Source organism: Phocoena sinus, chromosome 20, assembly GCF_008692025.1.
Source record: "Phocoena sinus isolate mPhoSin1 chromosome 20, mPhoSin1.pri, whole genome shotgun sequence".
NCBI lineage: Eukaryota > Metazoa > Chordata > Mammalia > Artiodactyla > Phocoenidae > Phocoena > Phocoena sinus.
The window spans coordinates 16,673,059-16,690,938 of NC_045782.1; the positions used below are offsets into that span (position 1 = coordinate 16,673,059).

General features: G+C 51.7%; 1 protein-coding gene across 1 annotated transcript in view; it reads right to left on the reverse strand.

The window, feature by feature from the left end:
- The window catches only part of KSR1 (kinase suppressor of ras 1), a 148,435-nt gene extending 130,883 nt beyond the window's left edge, over nt 1–17,552 (reverse strand). The window contains 1 exon segment of the mRNA XM_032617582.1: nt 17,164–17,552. Within this exon segment, the coding sequence (XP_032473473.1) occupies nt 17,164–17,394 (231 nt within the window). The 5' untranslated portion in view covers nt 17,395–17,552.
- Between the last annotated feature and the right edge of the window lie 328 nt (nt 17,553–17,880).

The following is a 17,880-nucleotide window of genomic DNA, read 5'->3' on the forward strand; positions in this document are numbered from 1 at the left end:
ACGGCATTCTCGGTGCTGTCCGAGAGCCCAGAACGGACAGCACTCAGTAAATGCTTGCTCCGGTCACAAACGTCCTCCTCACCACCACCATGATCCTCCAGACACCCAGAGGACTTTTCTCAGCGTGCGGGCAGTGAGGTCGTCAGTGGTTGTCAGCACTGCCACCCGGGTCTCTCTGAGCCAACCACCGGCTTCCTGGGCAGTACCACGTGCCGTGTTTGCGCTGTGAGCGTGTGGCACCCGGAAGGTAAAGCCCACAGCAGGGGTTCTCCTTTCTGGGATGGCCCCTCACCCAGAGGGCCTTGCGGCCAGGACTGGGTGCTCCCTCAAAGGCTGGATCTCGACTTGGGATCAAGTCAGGCAGCCAAGATGTGAGGAGCCCTCCGGGTACCAGGCAGGCTCTGCTCCCACAAGGTCTGCTTGCTAGAAATAGCACCTCCCTCAGGAGGCATGGCAGCTCTGGAAACTTCTCTACTTCTCAGCCAACTCCAACACTAGCTACACAAAGGCCCTGGGGGAGAAGCTGCAGGACCGAGTCTCATTTTTATTCCAGAAGGTGTGAGTTTTGCATCACAGCACGTGGCTAGCTTTTGATCCTGACCACTGAGAAGGGAGGGGGCCGAGCCATCAGACTGTGACCTCGGGGACAGGGGTCTCTGGTCAAGTCCACCAGTATCTGAGCAGCAGCTCAGTGCCTCCAGTGTGGCAGGCACTCGTGGTTGAGAATCTGCCTGCCAATGCAGGGGACATGGGTTCGAGCCCTGGTCCGGGAAGATCCCACATGCCGCGGAGCAACTAAGACTGTGAGCCACAACTACTGAGCCTGCGCTCTAGAGCCTGCGAGCCACAACTACTGAAGCCCGTGTGCCACAACTACTGAAGCCTGCGCACCTAGAGCCCGTGCTCCACAATGAGAAGCCCGCGCACAGCAACGAAGACCCAATGTGGCCAAAAATAAAATAAAATAAATAAATATTTAAAAAAAGAAAGAAAGAAAATATTAACGATCATAATGGAATTTTTCCAAAAACAGTTCCACACACACACAACTCTTTTCTCTTCTAGTTTTTTCCATCTGCAGACATAGTTTTACATATTTACATAACTACAAAGGCTGCATTTGTAGTTCTGCACTCTTTATGTTTTCACTTAACGTAATATAAATATGGTCATGTTTCTACCCAGTCTTCATAATTAATGGCTGTGTGTAAAACAACCCATCGTGTGCTGCACATCACGGTATGTTTAACCATCCCCTTGCCACCGGACATCTACCTTATTTTCATTTTTTTCTGTATTACAGATAATGCAAATACCCTCATAAATGTTGCTGTTCTCTTCTACTGAATGATTGCCTTAAGAAAGCTCCCTTGAAGGATGGACTGACTCCAGGAGTAGCTGTCGTCCTGGGGTTACAAATGAGCAAGGTGATACCAGGACGTACGGGCGTGATCCACCACCATGGCTGCTCAGCAAATGCTGTGAAATGAATGAAAGCAGCTCGCCTGCGTGATGATGTCCTTAATGGGTGGCAGGGCCCCAGGGGGCCCCAGCCAGGGCCCCGCCATCCGCCCATGTGGTCAGAAGCAGTGCACCTTCAGTAAGTCGGCGACAGGGCTTTTGGTAGCAGGTGAGTGAGTAGCAACCCCCGAATGCCATTTTTTAATAAGAAATGAGGGTTGAGTTTCAAAATCCCTTTGGATTCTACTGGACGGAGGCTGGGCCCGTTGAGGAGCCCACATGTAGCCCTGGTACCTTTCACAACCTTCTGTTCTCATCACCCTTTCCCCGTTGCTCCTAGATGCCTGGCTCAAGGTCACCTGAGGGCTGCACCGCTTCGGTGTTTCTTGGCCTCACCTGGCCCCAGCACCGCAGGCAACTCCCTCCACCTCTGCACGTTTTGGACCTCAGTTTCCAAAACCCTTCCCCAAATGCATCCCCAGGGAGTCCCTCTCACCCTGCTGAGATCTTTACTCAAACATTACCTTTTCTGCAAAGCCATCCTGACCCCTCATTTAAAATTAAACCACTCCTCGCCTCGGTCCTCTTCCTGCTTTCATTTTTTTCCATAGCACATTCACCATTTAACAAACAATATATTTCACTCATTGACTTATTGTCTGAACGTCTCCTCCTAACACCAAAACCCAAGTTCCACAGAGCTGAACTTTTTGTCAATCTCGTTCAGTTACTTCCCCGTTTAGAAGAGTGGCCACCCCACAGTGGGTGTCCAACTCAGAGTGGATGCTAATTAAATACTTGTTGAAAGAAAAAACCAGTAATATAATATATAAAAAGATGTTTACTCTGTGCCAGGCATTGTGCTTTACATGGCTCATCTCACTTACTATGAAACAATTCTATTATAATCTCCATTTTACAGATGAGAAAACTGTTGCTCAGACGGGGTAAGCAATTTGCCCAAAGACACACAAGCTTAGCCAGGAAGGAAGCAGAGTTTGAACCCAGGTCATCAAGCACCAGAACCTGTCCCCTTACCTACTACTACCGGCTGCAGCTCACCCACCTGGCCTTTCCTCCAAATAGAAGCAGCCCATGAACCAGCGGAGCTTTCTAGAATAAGGCCAAGCACGCATCCTGTGATCAAAATGGGGAAGAGAAGACAGGAGCGGCGAGCCCAAACAGTGCACCCCAGTGGGCCACTTTGGCTCCATTTCCCCAGGGGAACAGCGTGTCTGACTGCCTCCTCTGGCAGCCACAGGATGGCAGGGGTCGGTCTGCTGTGACGAGTGGGATGGGAACTTTGACGAGACAGGTGCTAAGAAAACAAATCCTGCCAGGCCAGGAAACTGCTTAAACCAAACAGGGCCAGAGGGGAAGTTTAGTTTTAGCTGTTAGATGCCCAAGACAAGGTCTGGTCATTTGAGGCCACCTAAGTCTTTTTCTGAGAACAGTCGGAAGCCCTCTCCAGCTCAGGGGCCACAAAAGGTGGGGGAGGGTACAAATGAACTGTGCCAATGAGCCAGTTTCCATTAATCACATGGCAACTCACAGCCCACATGGCAGTCTGCACACGGGTATTGCAAGTAACGATGTCTTTAGCTTTTGGTTTCTTTTCTTTTCTTTTTTCTTTTTTAGAACTACTTCCTAAAACTCTCCAAATTGTCAAAGATGCAGCTGCAAGAGTGGCCCAGCGCTCTGTCTCAAATGCTCACCTCTCCTCATAAACCACCAGGCCAACCACAACAGAAAAGGTTTCCAGTCCCCTAAAAAGACAAGTTTCCATTCACTGATGGATTCGTCCTTGCTCTGTTCAGTCCCCCTAGCCAGGATGAGTCACGGCCACCAGGGGGGATCTCCCCGGTGGACTCATCACCTTCTTTCTCCTAAGATTCGCCAACATTTAAAGGACAACCGTGCCTGCATGTCCTGTCCCTCAGGCCCCAGTGCTGCCCAGTGCTAACAACTACGTTATCCTTTCTAACCAGAGTGCTTCAAAACGGAAGCCAAGTTCTCTGAGATGGAATTGGGGAAGAGCCTTCGCTCTGAACCTGCCTCCCCCTCCTCCCCACCCAGGATGCTTTTCTCTCCATCTTCCTCCTCAACCAGGAGCGTCCACCTCTGCAAACGGTCACCTGCTAATCTGGACGCTGATGCTGTGGTCATCTCGCCCTCTTTACAACTTTGAGGTAATCCCGTCCAAATGGCATGCAAATGGAGAGATTTTCAGACCCTTTTCCACATAGCGTTATTTATTCCAAAATGCTGAGCGTCACCAAAGCTGACCTCTCTCTGCTCCAGACAAGACTCAAGGTCAAGCGGGTTTCTGAGGGGATGCAATGAAATGAACGCAAGTGTCAAATCAGACGAGTCTAGATCTGAACCTGTGACCTCGGGCCTTACTTCCCCAGCCGGAGTGGGCGAATAAGGCTGCCGTTACCGAGCAGCCAACTGAGAAATCTCCTGTAAACATTGGGCGAGTCTATCTCAGATTCGCCGTGACTGGGAGAGGAGGGCGTGGGGAGCCCGAGTTATTATATTCCTAGGATCCAGCCTTCCCTCCCCATCTGGCCACAAGTTCACATGCAAGGAGCCCAAGGAGCAGGTTGAGCCTGGTTAAAGTTGGCCCCAATTCAATGGCATCAGAGGACCTGTCCTCATGAGTCACCTCCAAACAAAATGGCAGCCAACGTCTTCCACCAGGTCCATTTCCTGGAACTGCCACATGGTCACAGCTCACTAGGTGTATAGGCTGTCCCAAAGTTTGGGAACCCCTCTCTTTGCCCCACCCTAAGAGAAGAAAATGATGACAAGCACAAAGTCCCCAAGTCTACATTTCCAACGAGAGTTACAAATCAGAGTCCCCCTTCAGGGAAGATCGGGGCAGGGCAGCACGGTAAACAGGGGCTTTCCCACGTCTACTTCGCAGGCTCATTTCCCATAAGGGGTGCCTAGATACTCATACCTGATATCGGCAGCCCCACTTCTGAGCTGGCAACCTCAGTCCTTGGGGCCCCTTCCCTGGCAGGCTGAGACTGCCAGACCTAACAGCAGACAACTGAGTTTCAGTTGCCACAGTGAAGGCTAGCAGCGCAGAGCACAGCTTGGTTCAAATCAAGAAATATTTCCCGAGTCCCCGCACATCTCAGGATGCAGAGATGAGCCGGCCGGGCGGCACGGTGGGCCTCCATTCACACCTCACCGGCGCCTTCCATGAGTTAACTCATCTACAAACGCCCCCGCTGAGCTGACTTTCTCATTCACTCTCATATCCCACAACAGTGCCTGGCACATAACTGGGGGGTGCAACAACTCTCTGTTGAATTAGTGCGTTAATTCTTGAGGCCCAACTTGAGGGACATAGCCCCAGGCAACCTCCCTGAGGCCATGGAGGACCACAGCCCTCATGGACCACCACTTCCCACTGTGTTCCAGGCATACTGGCCTCCTTTCAACAAGTTCATTTCTGCCTCAGGGCTCTTGTACATGCTGGTGCCTCTGCCTGGAATACTCTTCACCCGGGTTTTCACAAGGCTACTACTGCCCTCTCATCTTTTAAGACTCAGCTCAAACCTTCTCTTGGAAGAAAGCTTTCCTGACGACCCAATCTAAAGCAGCAGCCTTCTCCCCACCCCAGCACTAACCCACTTGCAGTGTTCTTTTGCTCAGGCCACTTTTCTCTATCTATTGGCTGTTTTTTTATCTTTCTCTTTCCATTAAAGGAACCGCTTGGTCTTCTTCACCGCTCTTTTCCCAGTACTTAAAACCAGGCACACAGTACATGCTCAATAAACAGTCAATAAATGAATGGGCAGAAAATAGAAATAAATAGCACATTCAAGAAGGAGAATGATTTGCACACATTAAATGTCTTACAATTTTATTTGGCAATTATAACTCAATAAAGATGTTTTTTAAAAAAAGGAAGATGGGAAATGATTTAACAAGGCCCCCCAAAAATGGCCAGGTAGGAGAGGAAAGGCACAGAGATCAAAAAGGATTACAAAGAAAAAAATGAGCTAGTCAACCAGGAGTACAAATTTTAAGAGAGCTATCATTCAAAAAACAGAAAGTGGGGCTTCCCTGCTGGCGCAGTGGTTGAGAATCTGCCTGCTAATGCAGGGGACACGGGTTCGAGCCCTGGTCTGGGAGGATCCCACACGCCGTGGAGCTGCTGGGCCCGTGAGCCACAAGTACTGAGCCTGCGCGTCTGGAGCCCGTGCTCCACAACAAGAGAGGCCGCGATAGCGAGAGGCCCGTGCACCGGGATGAAGAGTGGCCCCCGCTTGCCACAACTAGAGAAAGCCCTCGCACAGAAATGAAGACCCAACACAGCAAACATTAATTAATTAACTCCTACCCCCAACATCTGCAAAAAAAAAAAAAAACAGAAAATGGAGGACAGTTTTGCAACTCCCATCACAAAAAAATACCCATGCTCTCTGACCCGGTAATTCCATTCCTGGGAATTATCCCAAGGAAATGAATTCAGAATAGGAACAAAAATAAAGAGGTGCCTGTACAAAGATGACTCCAGTCACGTTGTTTATACCAGCAGAAATCTGGAAACAACCAAAATGTCCGATAACAGGGGAAATGTTTTGGCAAATTACAGCATACCCACTGGATGAGATATCATGCAGCGATTAAAAGGGCCAAAAGGAAGATAACAGAGAAACATGGACAAGTGTTCTAGAATAATAGTAAGTGAGCGGAGGTTAAAAAAAATACTGAATCCCTTCTAAGTACCATGCAGCACACTTTCCGTATCTCAGTAACTCCTACAAGAGTCTAAAATACATCTATTCTTATCCCCTTTAAACGAACAAGAAAACTGAGGTTCAGAGAGCTACGGAACTTGCCCCAGGTCACAGAGCTAGCAAGGAATGGAGTCAGGAGGTGACTGTGACCTTCTCCCCCCAGAACCCAGGCACACCCTGAAGTCCTGATGCAGCCCTCAATGTCCTACTAAGTGCCCAAGACCATCCTTTCCCATAATGACATCATGACTGTGTTTGAGAGGCCGAACTCAAAGATCTGAAGCAGCTGGCCAAAAGCAACACGCTGAGAAACATTTGGGAGAATACAGCCCAAACAAAACAAAATGAAACAAACAGAAAGCAACAAAGAAAACCACGTCTGCTGGGGGCAAGAGACCACAGAAGAAAGAAATGTTAAGAGTGGCGGGCAAGACCAGGCTTCAGGAGGACTGAACAGAACCATGAGAAGAACCATGAAGGGCAAGGAAGCCCCTTCGTGGGTACTGGACCTCATTTTTAGGCCAGAATCGCAGAGATGAGGGTTTGCCAGGAGCTCCTTGGAGAGAGGGTCTGCCTGTGCTCGCCAACTCTCCTCCCAGGGCGCACACACCATGGTGCTCAGTAAATGTTAGCTGAAATACACTCATCTCATGACGTGTGGATAAAGCAACAAGGAAAAGTAGAAGAGGAGGCGCTTCCCTGGTGGTGCAGTGGTTAAGAATCTGCCTGCCAACGCAGGGGACATGGGTTCAAGCCCTGGTCCAGGAAAATCCCACATGCCATGGAGCAACTAAGCCAGTGAGCCACAACTACTGAGCCTGCGTTCTAGAGCCCATGAGCCACAACTACTGAGCCTGCATGCCACAACTACTGAAGCCCACGCACCTAGAGCCTGTGCTCCACAGCGAAGAGTAGCTCCCGTTCGCCACAACTAGAGAAGGCCTGCTCGCAGCAACGAAGACCCAACGCAGCCAAAAATAAACAAATATTATAAATAAATTTATATTAAAAAAAAAAGAAAGAAAAGTAGAAGAGGAGATACTAGAATATGGAGAAGAGTGGCCTGGAAGTCGGGCCTGTCGCAATGTGACTCGGTAGGGTCGGTCTCAGGCGGGGCTGTGGGAATAAGCAAGGCCGTGGACATTCCCTGACTGCCACGTGAGAACAGCTTTCGGTGCAGCAGGAGTGTCAGCTTACAGAACCAGATGACCTTCCTGTAATGTGTGGGCTGCCAGACGCCACAGTAAGCTTCAGGGGAAATTTTATTTTTTTAGTTTTTAATTTTTTTAATTTATTTTTGTCTGCGTTGAGTCTTCGTTGCTGCGCACGGGCTTTCTCTCTAGTTGTGGCAAGCGGGGGCTACTCTTCGTTGCAGTGCACGGGCTTCTAACTGCGGTGGCTTCTCTTGTTGCGGAGCACGGGCTCTATGTGCACGGGCTTCAGTAGTCGTGGCTCGTGGGTTCTAGAGCACAGGCTTAGTAGTTGTGGCTCAACAATGTACATGTTTGAACGTTTCCATAGTCTGAGTAAACTCAGACCAGGCATTTCACCTAAGAATCACCGAGGGTCTGACGCAGGCTTTGGGACTTGCCCTCTGGAGCCAGACAAAAGCCACGGGTCTTTAAAAAAATTATTCTGTGCAAACAGATTTTCTAGGCGGATGAGGAGTTTGTAAATGCAAGTCCGGCTGTGCCAGCAGGTAATTAAAACGGTCTGGGCTCAAGTCACAGCTTAGTCTTTCCTTGGCTGTATGACTCTGGGCAAGTCACTCAACCTCTCTGCACCCTCAGTTTCTTCATCTGTAAAATGGGAATAACAGTAGAACCTTCCTCACAAGGTCGTTGCAAGGAGTAAATGTCACATAAGACTCCTAAGAAGGGGGCCAGGCATGGAGTAAGCTCTCGGGAAATGCCAGGCATTGCGACACATCTATTTAATAACATGTATAAATATTCATTTTGAAAACCACACATCCATTTGATCAGTTACCTGGGGAAAATGAAAAGGGGTGGACCCAGCCCCTATTTCTGAGCCCTCAGGCAGCAGTGTGGGAGCCGTGTGTCTGTCTAGTGTACCCGGAGTGGTCCCAGCCAGCCCAGGCCTCCACTGGCCAAGGAGCTAGAGAGAGCTCCTCCTTGTAAAAGCCAGCACCAGAAACAGGAAGCTGCTTCCTTTCCTTTCCATTCTGAGCCAGTATTTCCTTTTTTGTTTCAAAAAGCATTCCTCGCCTGCAGCCCAGCCCTTCCCCTGCCCTCCACAGCCCCAGGCTCAAACACACCCACAGACATTTGCATTTCTCCTGGATTGTTTGCTGCCACCATTGGGGTCAGGAGGTTCCTGGCAGACCCTGAGTGAGTGTGCCCTTGGCACCGGGCTAACTGGCCAGTGGGGCCAGGAAGAGGTAGGACTCGAGGACTCCAGACATATAAACCTCTCTGGGTACGTCTTCCTCAGCTTGTTGGGAGGATTAAGTGAAATCTGTCTCGAAGTGGGTAGTGTGGTACCCAGAACACAATCTGTCTCCCTTTGGAAAGTACCTCCCTTGACAAAAGGCAACTTTGCACAGCTAGATAAGTGTATGGGGTCACTAGCCTCTCCTCAACCTACCCAATTTTAACTGGAACCTCAAATGGAACCTCAGTATCATAAAAAAAACAGTAGTTGAAACTACACCTACCATTTCTTGTCTCTTCCCCGTTCATGTTTTCCCAACTGTGTTCAGAGGAGAGAAGATGCCCTGGACAAGTAAGTTTGGGAATCCTTGCTGCAGGACTTCTCAGAGCCTTTAAAACACTAATCTTCATCTTCAGGAATCACCAGGAGGAAAATAGCTGACGCAGCTACTTGAAGCTTTCTTTCACAAGAGCATCTTGCAGAATACAGTATAAGAAAGGCTGCAAGCCCTTTCAAGGGTCCCAGACTGGGAGGAGGGGATCGTGCCCCATGCATGAGAACACTCAGGTCACTTTTTAAATAGACCTGTAACTTTCTTTTTCTGGCCAGCAAAACTCTGCATACCATGAATGAAGCCGGTTCTGCTAATCCATAACAAAACCCAACCCAAATGATTTGGCTCAATTGGGACTCAATACCTCCAGGTGCCTTGTCAAAGAAAAGCTCCACCACTCTATAAGCAGCTTATCTCATCAGCTTTGCAGAAAGCAAAACCCTCATGATCAATACGTTGCAGTCATGTCTACAGTTTATGCTGTATGAAAAGTTATTTTTCCTAACCATGGCTGGTCTATTCCACATAATGCATTATGCTTTCTCCCTTGGCCCTGTTTTAAATTTTAAGCACAACTCTTAATTCATTCTTGCAATTATTCTGAAGGTGGAAAAACGAAAGGGGGGAGAAAAACGGCAAGCAAACAGGATGACTTCAGCTCCGTTATTTTCAAAGGCAACCCGCCCAGTTAAAACACACAGTTGGCCACCAAGGCCAGGATGACAGAGAAATACAGATATATATAAATATATAGGTTTTGTATGTGGCGGCAGTTTGAATTAAAACTTCTTCAGTGCAGATGAGAAACAATCGTTAACTGGGAATAAATGACAAAGCATTTTTGATCCCAACATCTGTCCCCAGGGTATGGCTCTGCATCCCCACCCGGGGTCTGGAACACGGGAGAATGTCATATGGACACAAAGACATTGGATCAAAAGGCTGTATCTTCTGGAAGCAAAATGGTAAACACTGTATAATATCATGGTATCGAATGTAAAATCTGTACAAATTTAGGACATAAACCCAACCCTTATAGGAGAAAATGTTCACCCACCCAAGTCCCAGAGGATCTTTCACTGGAAGGATGAGAAGCCCTTGTAAGTACAGTCAGGTCAGGTTCAAAGACTCGGACAGGCCACCTGGGCTGAGCCAGCCCACTGGGCAAGCTGGCTTTCAAAAAAGGCCCCACCCACTGGACACCCCAGCCTGCTCTCCAAGAATCTCTCCAGTCCCCAGGGTCCCTAAGACACTGAGATGGGGCTGGGAAAACAAACCCATTTGCTTCCTCCTGCAGGAAACGTCTTGAGGCTGAGGACCCCCTCCCCCTGCCCCCAACATAGGAGAGTGGGATAGCAGCCTGCCGTTTTGCCGTTGGTCAAGGTGGTATAATGTCTCACTCCAGGGCGTGAGCTCTCAGGTCTGACTCCCCACTCAGCGCTCCTTTATAAGCACCTGTCTCTCCTCCACTCTTTGTTTTGTTCAGGTTCATAACCTAATATGTGTTCCTGGCAAGTCACTTCCCCTTTGGGCGCTGTTTCCTCACCTACAGATGAGAGGGCTGGACCAGATGAGAATTCCAAGACCTTAGTAGCCCACTTACCTTAGGAACCCATGACTCTATTAAATCAACCCCAAATCGAAGGCACCCCAAATAGCGCTCTGATCAGTATTTGTGGTCGGTGATGAAACCGAGCTTACTGTTCACTGAGATGCCTTTCATGAGCCTCAGGTGATGAAAACTTCACCATATGGCTGTGCACTGCCCAGAAGTGACCAGTCCCTGGACACAGAGCCCTGACATCCAGCCCCCGCTTTGCTGCATGGGAGTAAGGAAAGATCCCTTTTCTAAATGGTCAGTCCAGGCCCCCCCCCCACCCCGCCTCTTGCTACGGGTAACCACAAAACTAGAATCCATAATCCTTGACCCAGAACCCAGAACCTCAGCCACGGGGCCCACGTCCTGTCTCCTGTTCACACACCTCGCCCTCGAGGTGGACACAGATCCAGTGGCAAAGGGCTAAACGCATGAAGGCTGCCATTTTGAAAATCCTGGCACTCCTGCTGGGGAGCGGGGTAGGGGAAACATATCAGGCCCTAAAGACTTCAAAGAATAGGGCTGCTGTTAAATGTGTTAATACACTTTGACCCAGCAAATTCCACTTCTAGGAATGCACTCATGCACTCAACTGCAGCACGGTTTATAACAGCAAGACGTGGAAACACCCTGAATGGCTGACAAGTGGGGACAGGTTCAATGAATTTATGATATGACCACACGACGCAGCCACAACCGGCGATGGTGTATATCTGGGGGTACTGGCGCAGACAGAAGACATTTACAAGGCAATGAGCACGGTGAGCTCCACGAATACATTCATGTACTTTTTTTTTTTAATTTGTCCGTGCCAGGTCTTAGCTGCAGCTAGATGTGGGATCTAGTTCCCTGACCAGGGATGGAACCTGGTTCCCCTGCATTGGGAGCATGGAGTCTTATCCACTAGACCACCAGGGAAGTCCCCATCCATCTACATTTGTATGCAAATGCAGAGGATAAAAACACTAGAAGAATTTATATAGCCAAATGTTAACAAGAATTAACTCTGAGAGGTGGCATTATGGGTGGTTTTTATTTTTATTCAACTGAATTTTCTTTTTAATAGTGAGCACATATCATTATGTGTGTTTTAAGATATTTTAATACAACTGGAAAGTTAAAGAATGTAGCGCTTACCAGAGGAATTACGCATAGACGATAAGGCAGGTATCCATTAAAACAATTATGAGTAAGATGATCTCTAGGCAGCTTCTCATTTCTCAGAATGAGACCAACACAGAGCGATTGCATCACAGTTCGCCGACAGGGACCCATCTTTGAGGATGTGCTGGCCTGCACTTTAGGGAAGCGGCCCCCAGCCCGAGCTCAGAGGCTGCACAGCCTGGCGTGGCCACCAGAAGGCCCGGTCATCTGGAACTGAGCCACCAAGCGGCCCTGGGCCAGCCCTTTTTGTTACCGGCCACTTCCTTGGGCTCAGCCGTCACAACCCTGACCAGAAACCGTCCCCTCCACTGTGGTTTCTAGAAGCTGTTGCGAAGTTCAGAACATGAGTACCGAAGACCAGTCAATGCAGGTTGCACCACCTACTAACTCAGTCTCTCAATCCCTCTGAGCCACAATGTCCTTAACCGCAGAATGGGGAGAAAACCTCACAGGGTCCATGTGAGGGTTAAATGGGGAACATATGCCAAAAGCCTAGCACAGAACAGGCGACCAAGACGGTTCCTCGTTCCACGTCTGCCCTCGCTATGCTTGAAGGGCCTTCCCATGACCCCGAATGCACCTCTACTCAGCTTTCCCTTTGAACTGAATGTAGAAAAAGATTCCAATCAGCCTATTCTGAAAGGATGTTCTTTTTAAAAAGCATAGCTGAGAGAGACTTGGTCACAGGCATTGTTACTTCCCACCACCAGCACAACCACTGCAGACACTGCCACCAAGGACCAGGGCCTTCGCCGTCCCTCTCGGGACCACAGAGGCCAGGCAGGTCCAGAATACTTGCGGTGGGGAATGCGGCTTTCCTGGATTTTGAGCTAACCTGGCGTGGAAGGAGGCATTCCCATCACTGTCCCCAGGCAGCAAACCAGAGGCCTCCTGGCACTCAGGCTAACCTGGGCTGCAGATCTGATAAGGCCTCCCTCCAGTGCCCCGCAGGCCTCCTCAGTCTTGGGAACTACAGGTCCCTCTCCAGACTGCCTCCGAGGATCACCGGTGGCAAGTTTCACCAGGAAAAAAATCGCCAAGGCGAAAGCAGACACCAAGGGAAACAGTGCCCCAGCTCTGGCTCCCTCCGGGGACAGCTGGAGTGAAAGCCTTCAGCTGGAGGTTAAAACTACGGGGTAGAGCAAAAGCAGAGAAAAGCCCCACTCTGAGGCAGGGGCTGGGTGGGGAGAGGGAACCCAGGCTCCACTCTCATTTCTGCCAGGGGCGTGTGACGTGGGACAAGTCGCCAGCAAGACTCTGGGAGTATTTCCCAGAAAAGCAGGAGTTGGACTGGACAACCGTCCGGTCATATTCCCAATTCCAAACCGCTCTCAGCAGGCCGTGGTACTGGAGTCACTACTGTTTGCCTGTCTGCCTCCCCCATTGGACTGAAAGCATCCCCAAACACCAGGAAAGCATCCTACCTACCTCAGAATCCTTGCCAGGGTGGTGGCAGTGAGCAGCTCATCAGGCAAATCAGTAATAACTGCAGGTTTGTTGAGTGAATGCACGTCCACACACGCCCCGAGTACTTGCTCTGTGAGCACCCATGGCACCCCTCTCCTTTCCCAGCACTTCCACCATCCAGGTGCTCTGAGAGGCAGGGGAGAGGACCACAGGGAGAGCTCAGGCCCTCCACACCACAGGGCTCTGACCTCTGCCACAGCAGAGCTGAGCAAAGGTCGAGGCCCTTTGAGGACCGCTTTCTCTAGGTCAGCTTGCTTAGGAGGGACTTTTCTCCATAAGAGCACCAGATGGGAAGACTCGGTGTGCCAAGGCCTGTCTCTGGAAAGTACCAGGAGGCTGGCAGGATAAGGCAAAGTTACAGTGCCCACAAAACGTGCATCTTCGTGAGGCACCACTATCTCCCCACTGCCCGGCACAGACTCGGCCCCAAGAGGATGCACAAATGAGGGAATGAACTGGCGTGGGGCTCCAGGCCCAGCTGTGAGGCCAGCCGGGTATCCCTGTGTGAGCACATCTGGGGAACGAGAACATTCCACCGTGCCTCGGTGGAGTTCTCAGGGCCTGATGGAGATAGGGCAGCAGGTTCTGCTGGGATGCAGTGGCCTCCCAACTTCTGTTTACAGATTCAGACCCTGGGTTCAGATTTTATCCCCCTCCGCTTCTCATGTCGAGAGAAAAAAATACACGTGTGGTGAAGGTTCGTGGATTTCCAGAAAATCTTCGGAGACTGAGAAGGGTCCAGCACACTGACCGGCAGGTGGGAGGCAGACATTACACCCTGGCTCCTTCCACTCTTTTGGATGCAAGCTGGACCACTGCGTGGAGGAGGGAGGGGCAGCCGGACACGCTGACCCCCAGACATCATCCGACCTACAATCAGGCACCAGCAGTGGGGCCGGAGGTCTGGGACTTCCCGAGGCACCTCACTGAGTGCTTACTCAATGAGGACCAGGGTGGGCTGGGGTTCCTCAGATTCTGTAAGTCTGGCGTGCTTGCGTAAGCCAAGCCCTCTGGTCAGCCCCTTCTTCAAAAGCCAGGAATTGAATGTTGCAAGTCCTGTCTCTGGGGGCCCTGGCCTGGAATGTGAGAGGAGCCTGCAGAACAGGAAACAAAGCCAGAATGGACATCACCACTACCCTGCCTGACCTCAGCACAGGCTGCTGGGATTGGTTCCTGGCCTGTCTCACCCACCTCTAGGAAATAAGAGCAAGGTGTCAAAGTGCCTTCCCCTAAATGTGGCCTGTGGCATGAATGCATTGGACCCTCAGGAGGAAAGTTCACGGGCAGAATCTCTTGGTAGAAAGCATGCGGACTTACAGACTCACGACAAGGTTGCAGGTTTAAGTAGACTCATGCCCATTTTACAGATGAGAAAGTCTGAGATTCAGAAGTCATGGGACTTGACCAAGGTCAGACAGATAGAACCAGGACGAGATTTCCAAGCCATGGGCTTTCCGCCTGCCACACTGCCCCAAAGGTCAGGATTCTTTGAGTAATAAACTTTCCCCCTATTTTATCAGTCTGGTAAATCTGGATTTTAGAACAATTCTTAATCATGGATATTCTTACACAGTGGCGTGCATAACAAACATCTGATTCAACCCAACTGAGGCCCCTTCACTAAACCACAGAGTTTAGAGCCACGAGAGCCCGCAGAGACCCACTCCAACCCCCCTGTTCAAATAAGGAGACTGAGGCCTAGGGAACTAGATCCTGGGGTATAAAGTCCCATTCCCCCAAACAGCCCAGGTCCTGCCTTTTCAGGGAGTAGGGTGGACCTGAACCTACAGCAGAGTGGAGAGGACAGGGAGCTGGGTACTCGTTCCAGTTCCCACTGCAAATCCCCTTTGGACCTTTGGATGGGTTTCTGGCGGCCAGAGCCGATCATCCAGTAAACACTCAGAAGGGAGGCTACCAAATAAACCAGGTCAGAGACCTAAATAAGGGGATGCTCTGGAGTGTCCTGATGCCACACCTTGGTAAAAATGAGAGACTTTGGAAGGCAGGGTACAGAGAAGGCAAGGCGCCATTTCCAGAGAAAGAGCTGCACTTTTTCTCCCGGGTCCAATCTGCAAACCAAGAGAGGTCAACAGAGAACGTCCTCTCATCCCAACAACATAGCATCCAACAAGACACATGCTGCAGGACAACGACCCCTCCTCCCAGAACGAAGCCACACAGGCCCCCTATTGTGTCAGTTTAAAAACTGAACTTAGCTGGGCAAACACACCCGGCTATGTTCAAGAAACCAGTTTCTCTCGCCGCTTGGAAAACAGCAGCATGCATGCAGGAGGGACTGGGGCGGGGGGGCGGGGACGGGGGGTTGCTGGTTGGTTTGTTTTTTAAGTAAAACCCTGGTCGAAACGGCTATAGCGACTGTAACAAAAATAATAATAACCAGCGCTGATTAGATGCTTCCCATGTCCCTGGTTTTGTAGCTTTTAAGAAAATAAAACTGAAGGACAGAAGTCACTCCCAAGGGGACTTCCCTGATGGCGCAGTGGCTAAGAACCCACCTGCCAATGCAGGGGACATGGGTTCGAGACCTGGTCCAGGAAGATCCCACATCCGGCAGAGTAACAAACCCCGTGTGTCAGAACTACTGAGCCTACGCTCTAGAGCCCACAAGTCACAACTACTGAAGCCCGTGCGCCTAGATCCCGTGCTCCCCAACAAGAGAAGCTACTGCAATGCGAAGCCCGAAGAGTAGCCCCCGCTCGCCACAACTAGAGAAAGCCCGCGCGCAGCAATGAGGACCCAACACAGCCAAAAATAAATTAATTAATAAAAAAGAAGTCACTCTCGAGCATTTTGGATCAAACAGGGATTCAGGCTTCTGGTGTGCACAGAGGACTGGGTCTTATAATGACTGCCACAAATCACCCTCTGGCCCTATGATTGCTAGCAGAGGCAATCAGCAATAAGAGGGTGTGGAGGATGTAGGATGAGGAGTTCAGGTTCTAATAAAACAAAACATCTCCAGATGTGCAGCAGGCCAGATGTGTCAGTGCAAGGTGGAAAGAGGCAGAGCAGCTACTACGTGGTGCCTGGAATTTCACAGTCTTCCCAGCCTGTGGACAAAAGCAAGTTGGGAATGCACTAGTTTCCCTCTATTATGTATGCGGGAGGGGGAGACTCCCCCTTCTGAGAACCCAACAACCCTTTTGGTTGATTCTTTCAAATCCTTTTAATACTGCACTTCCCAGCTATAATTTGAGACAGTAAGGCCTGCATCTTATTTCTTCTTCACACTGGAGGCTGTCTCCACCAGAAAACCCCTTAAATAGTGTCATCTTCCCATCAAAGCCTTTGGTCCTCAGCATAATTGTTCCTAAACCAAAGTCCAATAGCGGGGGGGTGGGGGGGGCGGGGGGTGTCGGTGGGTAGAGCAGTGAAATGCTGTGGCAGTGCGAAAGAGAAGCACCCAACGTCTGAAAGGCAAAAATGCAGTTTCATCAAACACTTGATAAGCGGCAGACAAGAACCTGGAGAAGAGCAAAGGAAGAGACAGACAAAGTCTGGGGCGTGAGGGGAAGGCAGAGAACGACGGGCCTGCGCTCACACTTCAGGGGGACCTCCTCCCGCCCAGTCACCCCAGCCCACAGCTGCTGGGCTCAGTCACCCACGGAAAGGTCCAGCACGTGACTCAGTGGGAGAATGGGTCCTGCGGCCGGGCGAGCTAGAAATGGGGTGGGGGCGGAGGGGGGGCGGCAGGGGATGTCCGTGCGCCGCCCATCCCGCCCGCGGGCTCCTCCAGCCTCCCTCCCAGGTCCCACTACGCCCCTCCCTCCAAATCCCGCCCAAGGTGAGGGGCTGGTCCCGGGTCCTACGGCCGACGCAAAGGAGGTGACCGGGCTCAAGGATGCGACTGAGTAAGGAGTGACCTGGAGCAGCGAGGGAGGCGCTGGGGCGCTTCCCGGGCTGCCGACCCCTGCCTCCTCAAACCCAGCGCGGGCCCCCGTTTCTCCGGCGCCGCGGCCCCTTACCTCCAGGGTCCGTATCTCCTGCTGGGTGAGGTCGTTGGACACGGCGCACTTCGTGCGCAGCCCGCGCAGGCTACCGATGGAGATGTCGATGAGCTTCTGGAGCTGCCCGCACTGCTGCAGCGCCCGGCTGGCCGCGGCCCCGGCGCCCCCATCTGGGGCCGCCGCGTCCCCCCTGCCGCCGCCCTCCTTCTTCTCCCCCATCGCCGCCGCGCGCAGCGCCGCTCTATCCATGCCTCGGCATCGGGGCCGCGGGGTGGCCGAGGCGGGGAGCCCGGGGGCGCGGGCGCCTCGGAAGGGAATCCCTTAGCCGGGAGGGCTGGCCGAGGAGCGCCCCTCGACGCTGCCGGAGCCAGGACGCAAGCCCGCCTGCCGCCGAGCCCGCCTCTCCCTCCCGCCCAGCCGCGGCGGCAAAGCGAAAGCCGCGGCGACCCGACGGCTGAGGCTCCCGGAGCCTTTAAGTGGCAGCGGGGGCTGGGTCAGAGCAGCTGGGCATGCTGGGACTTGTAGTCCGCGCCGCGCACCTGCCGCCGCCCCCGCCCTCGGGGTCCCCGCCGGCTCCAGCGCCCCTAGGTCCCGGCCTTCCCTTCCGCTGTGGGCACAGGCTGTGCGGGAGCGCCCCGCCTCTGCGCCCCGGCAGTGGCTGCTCCGCGCCAGCTCCTCCCCCGGGCGCCCGAAGCCTGGGGAGCCGCATCTCCCCGCCCACCCCCGCCTCCTCCC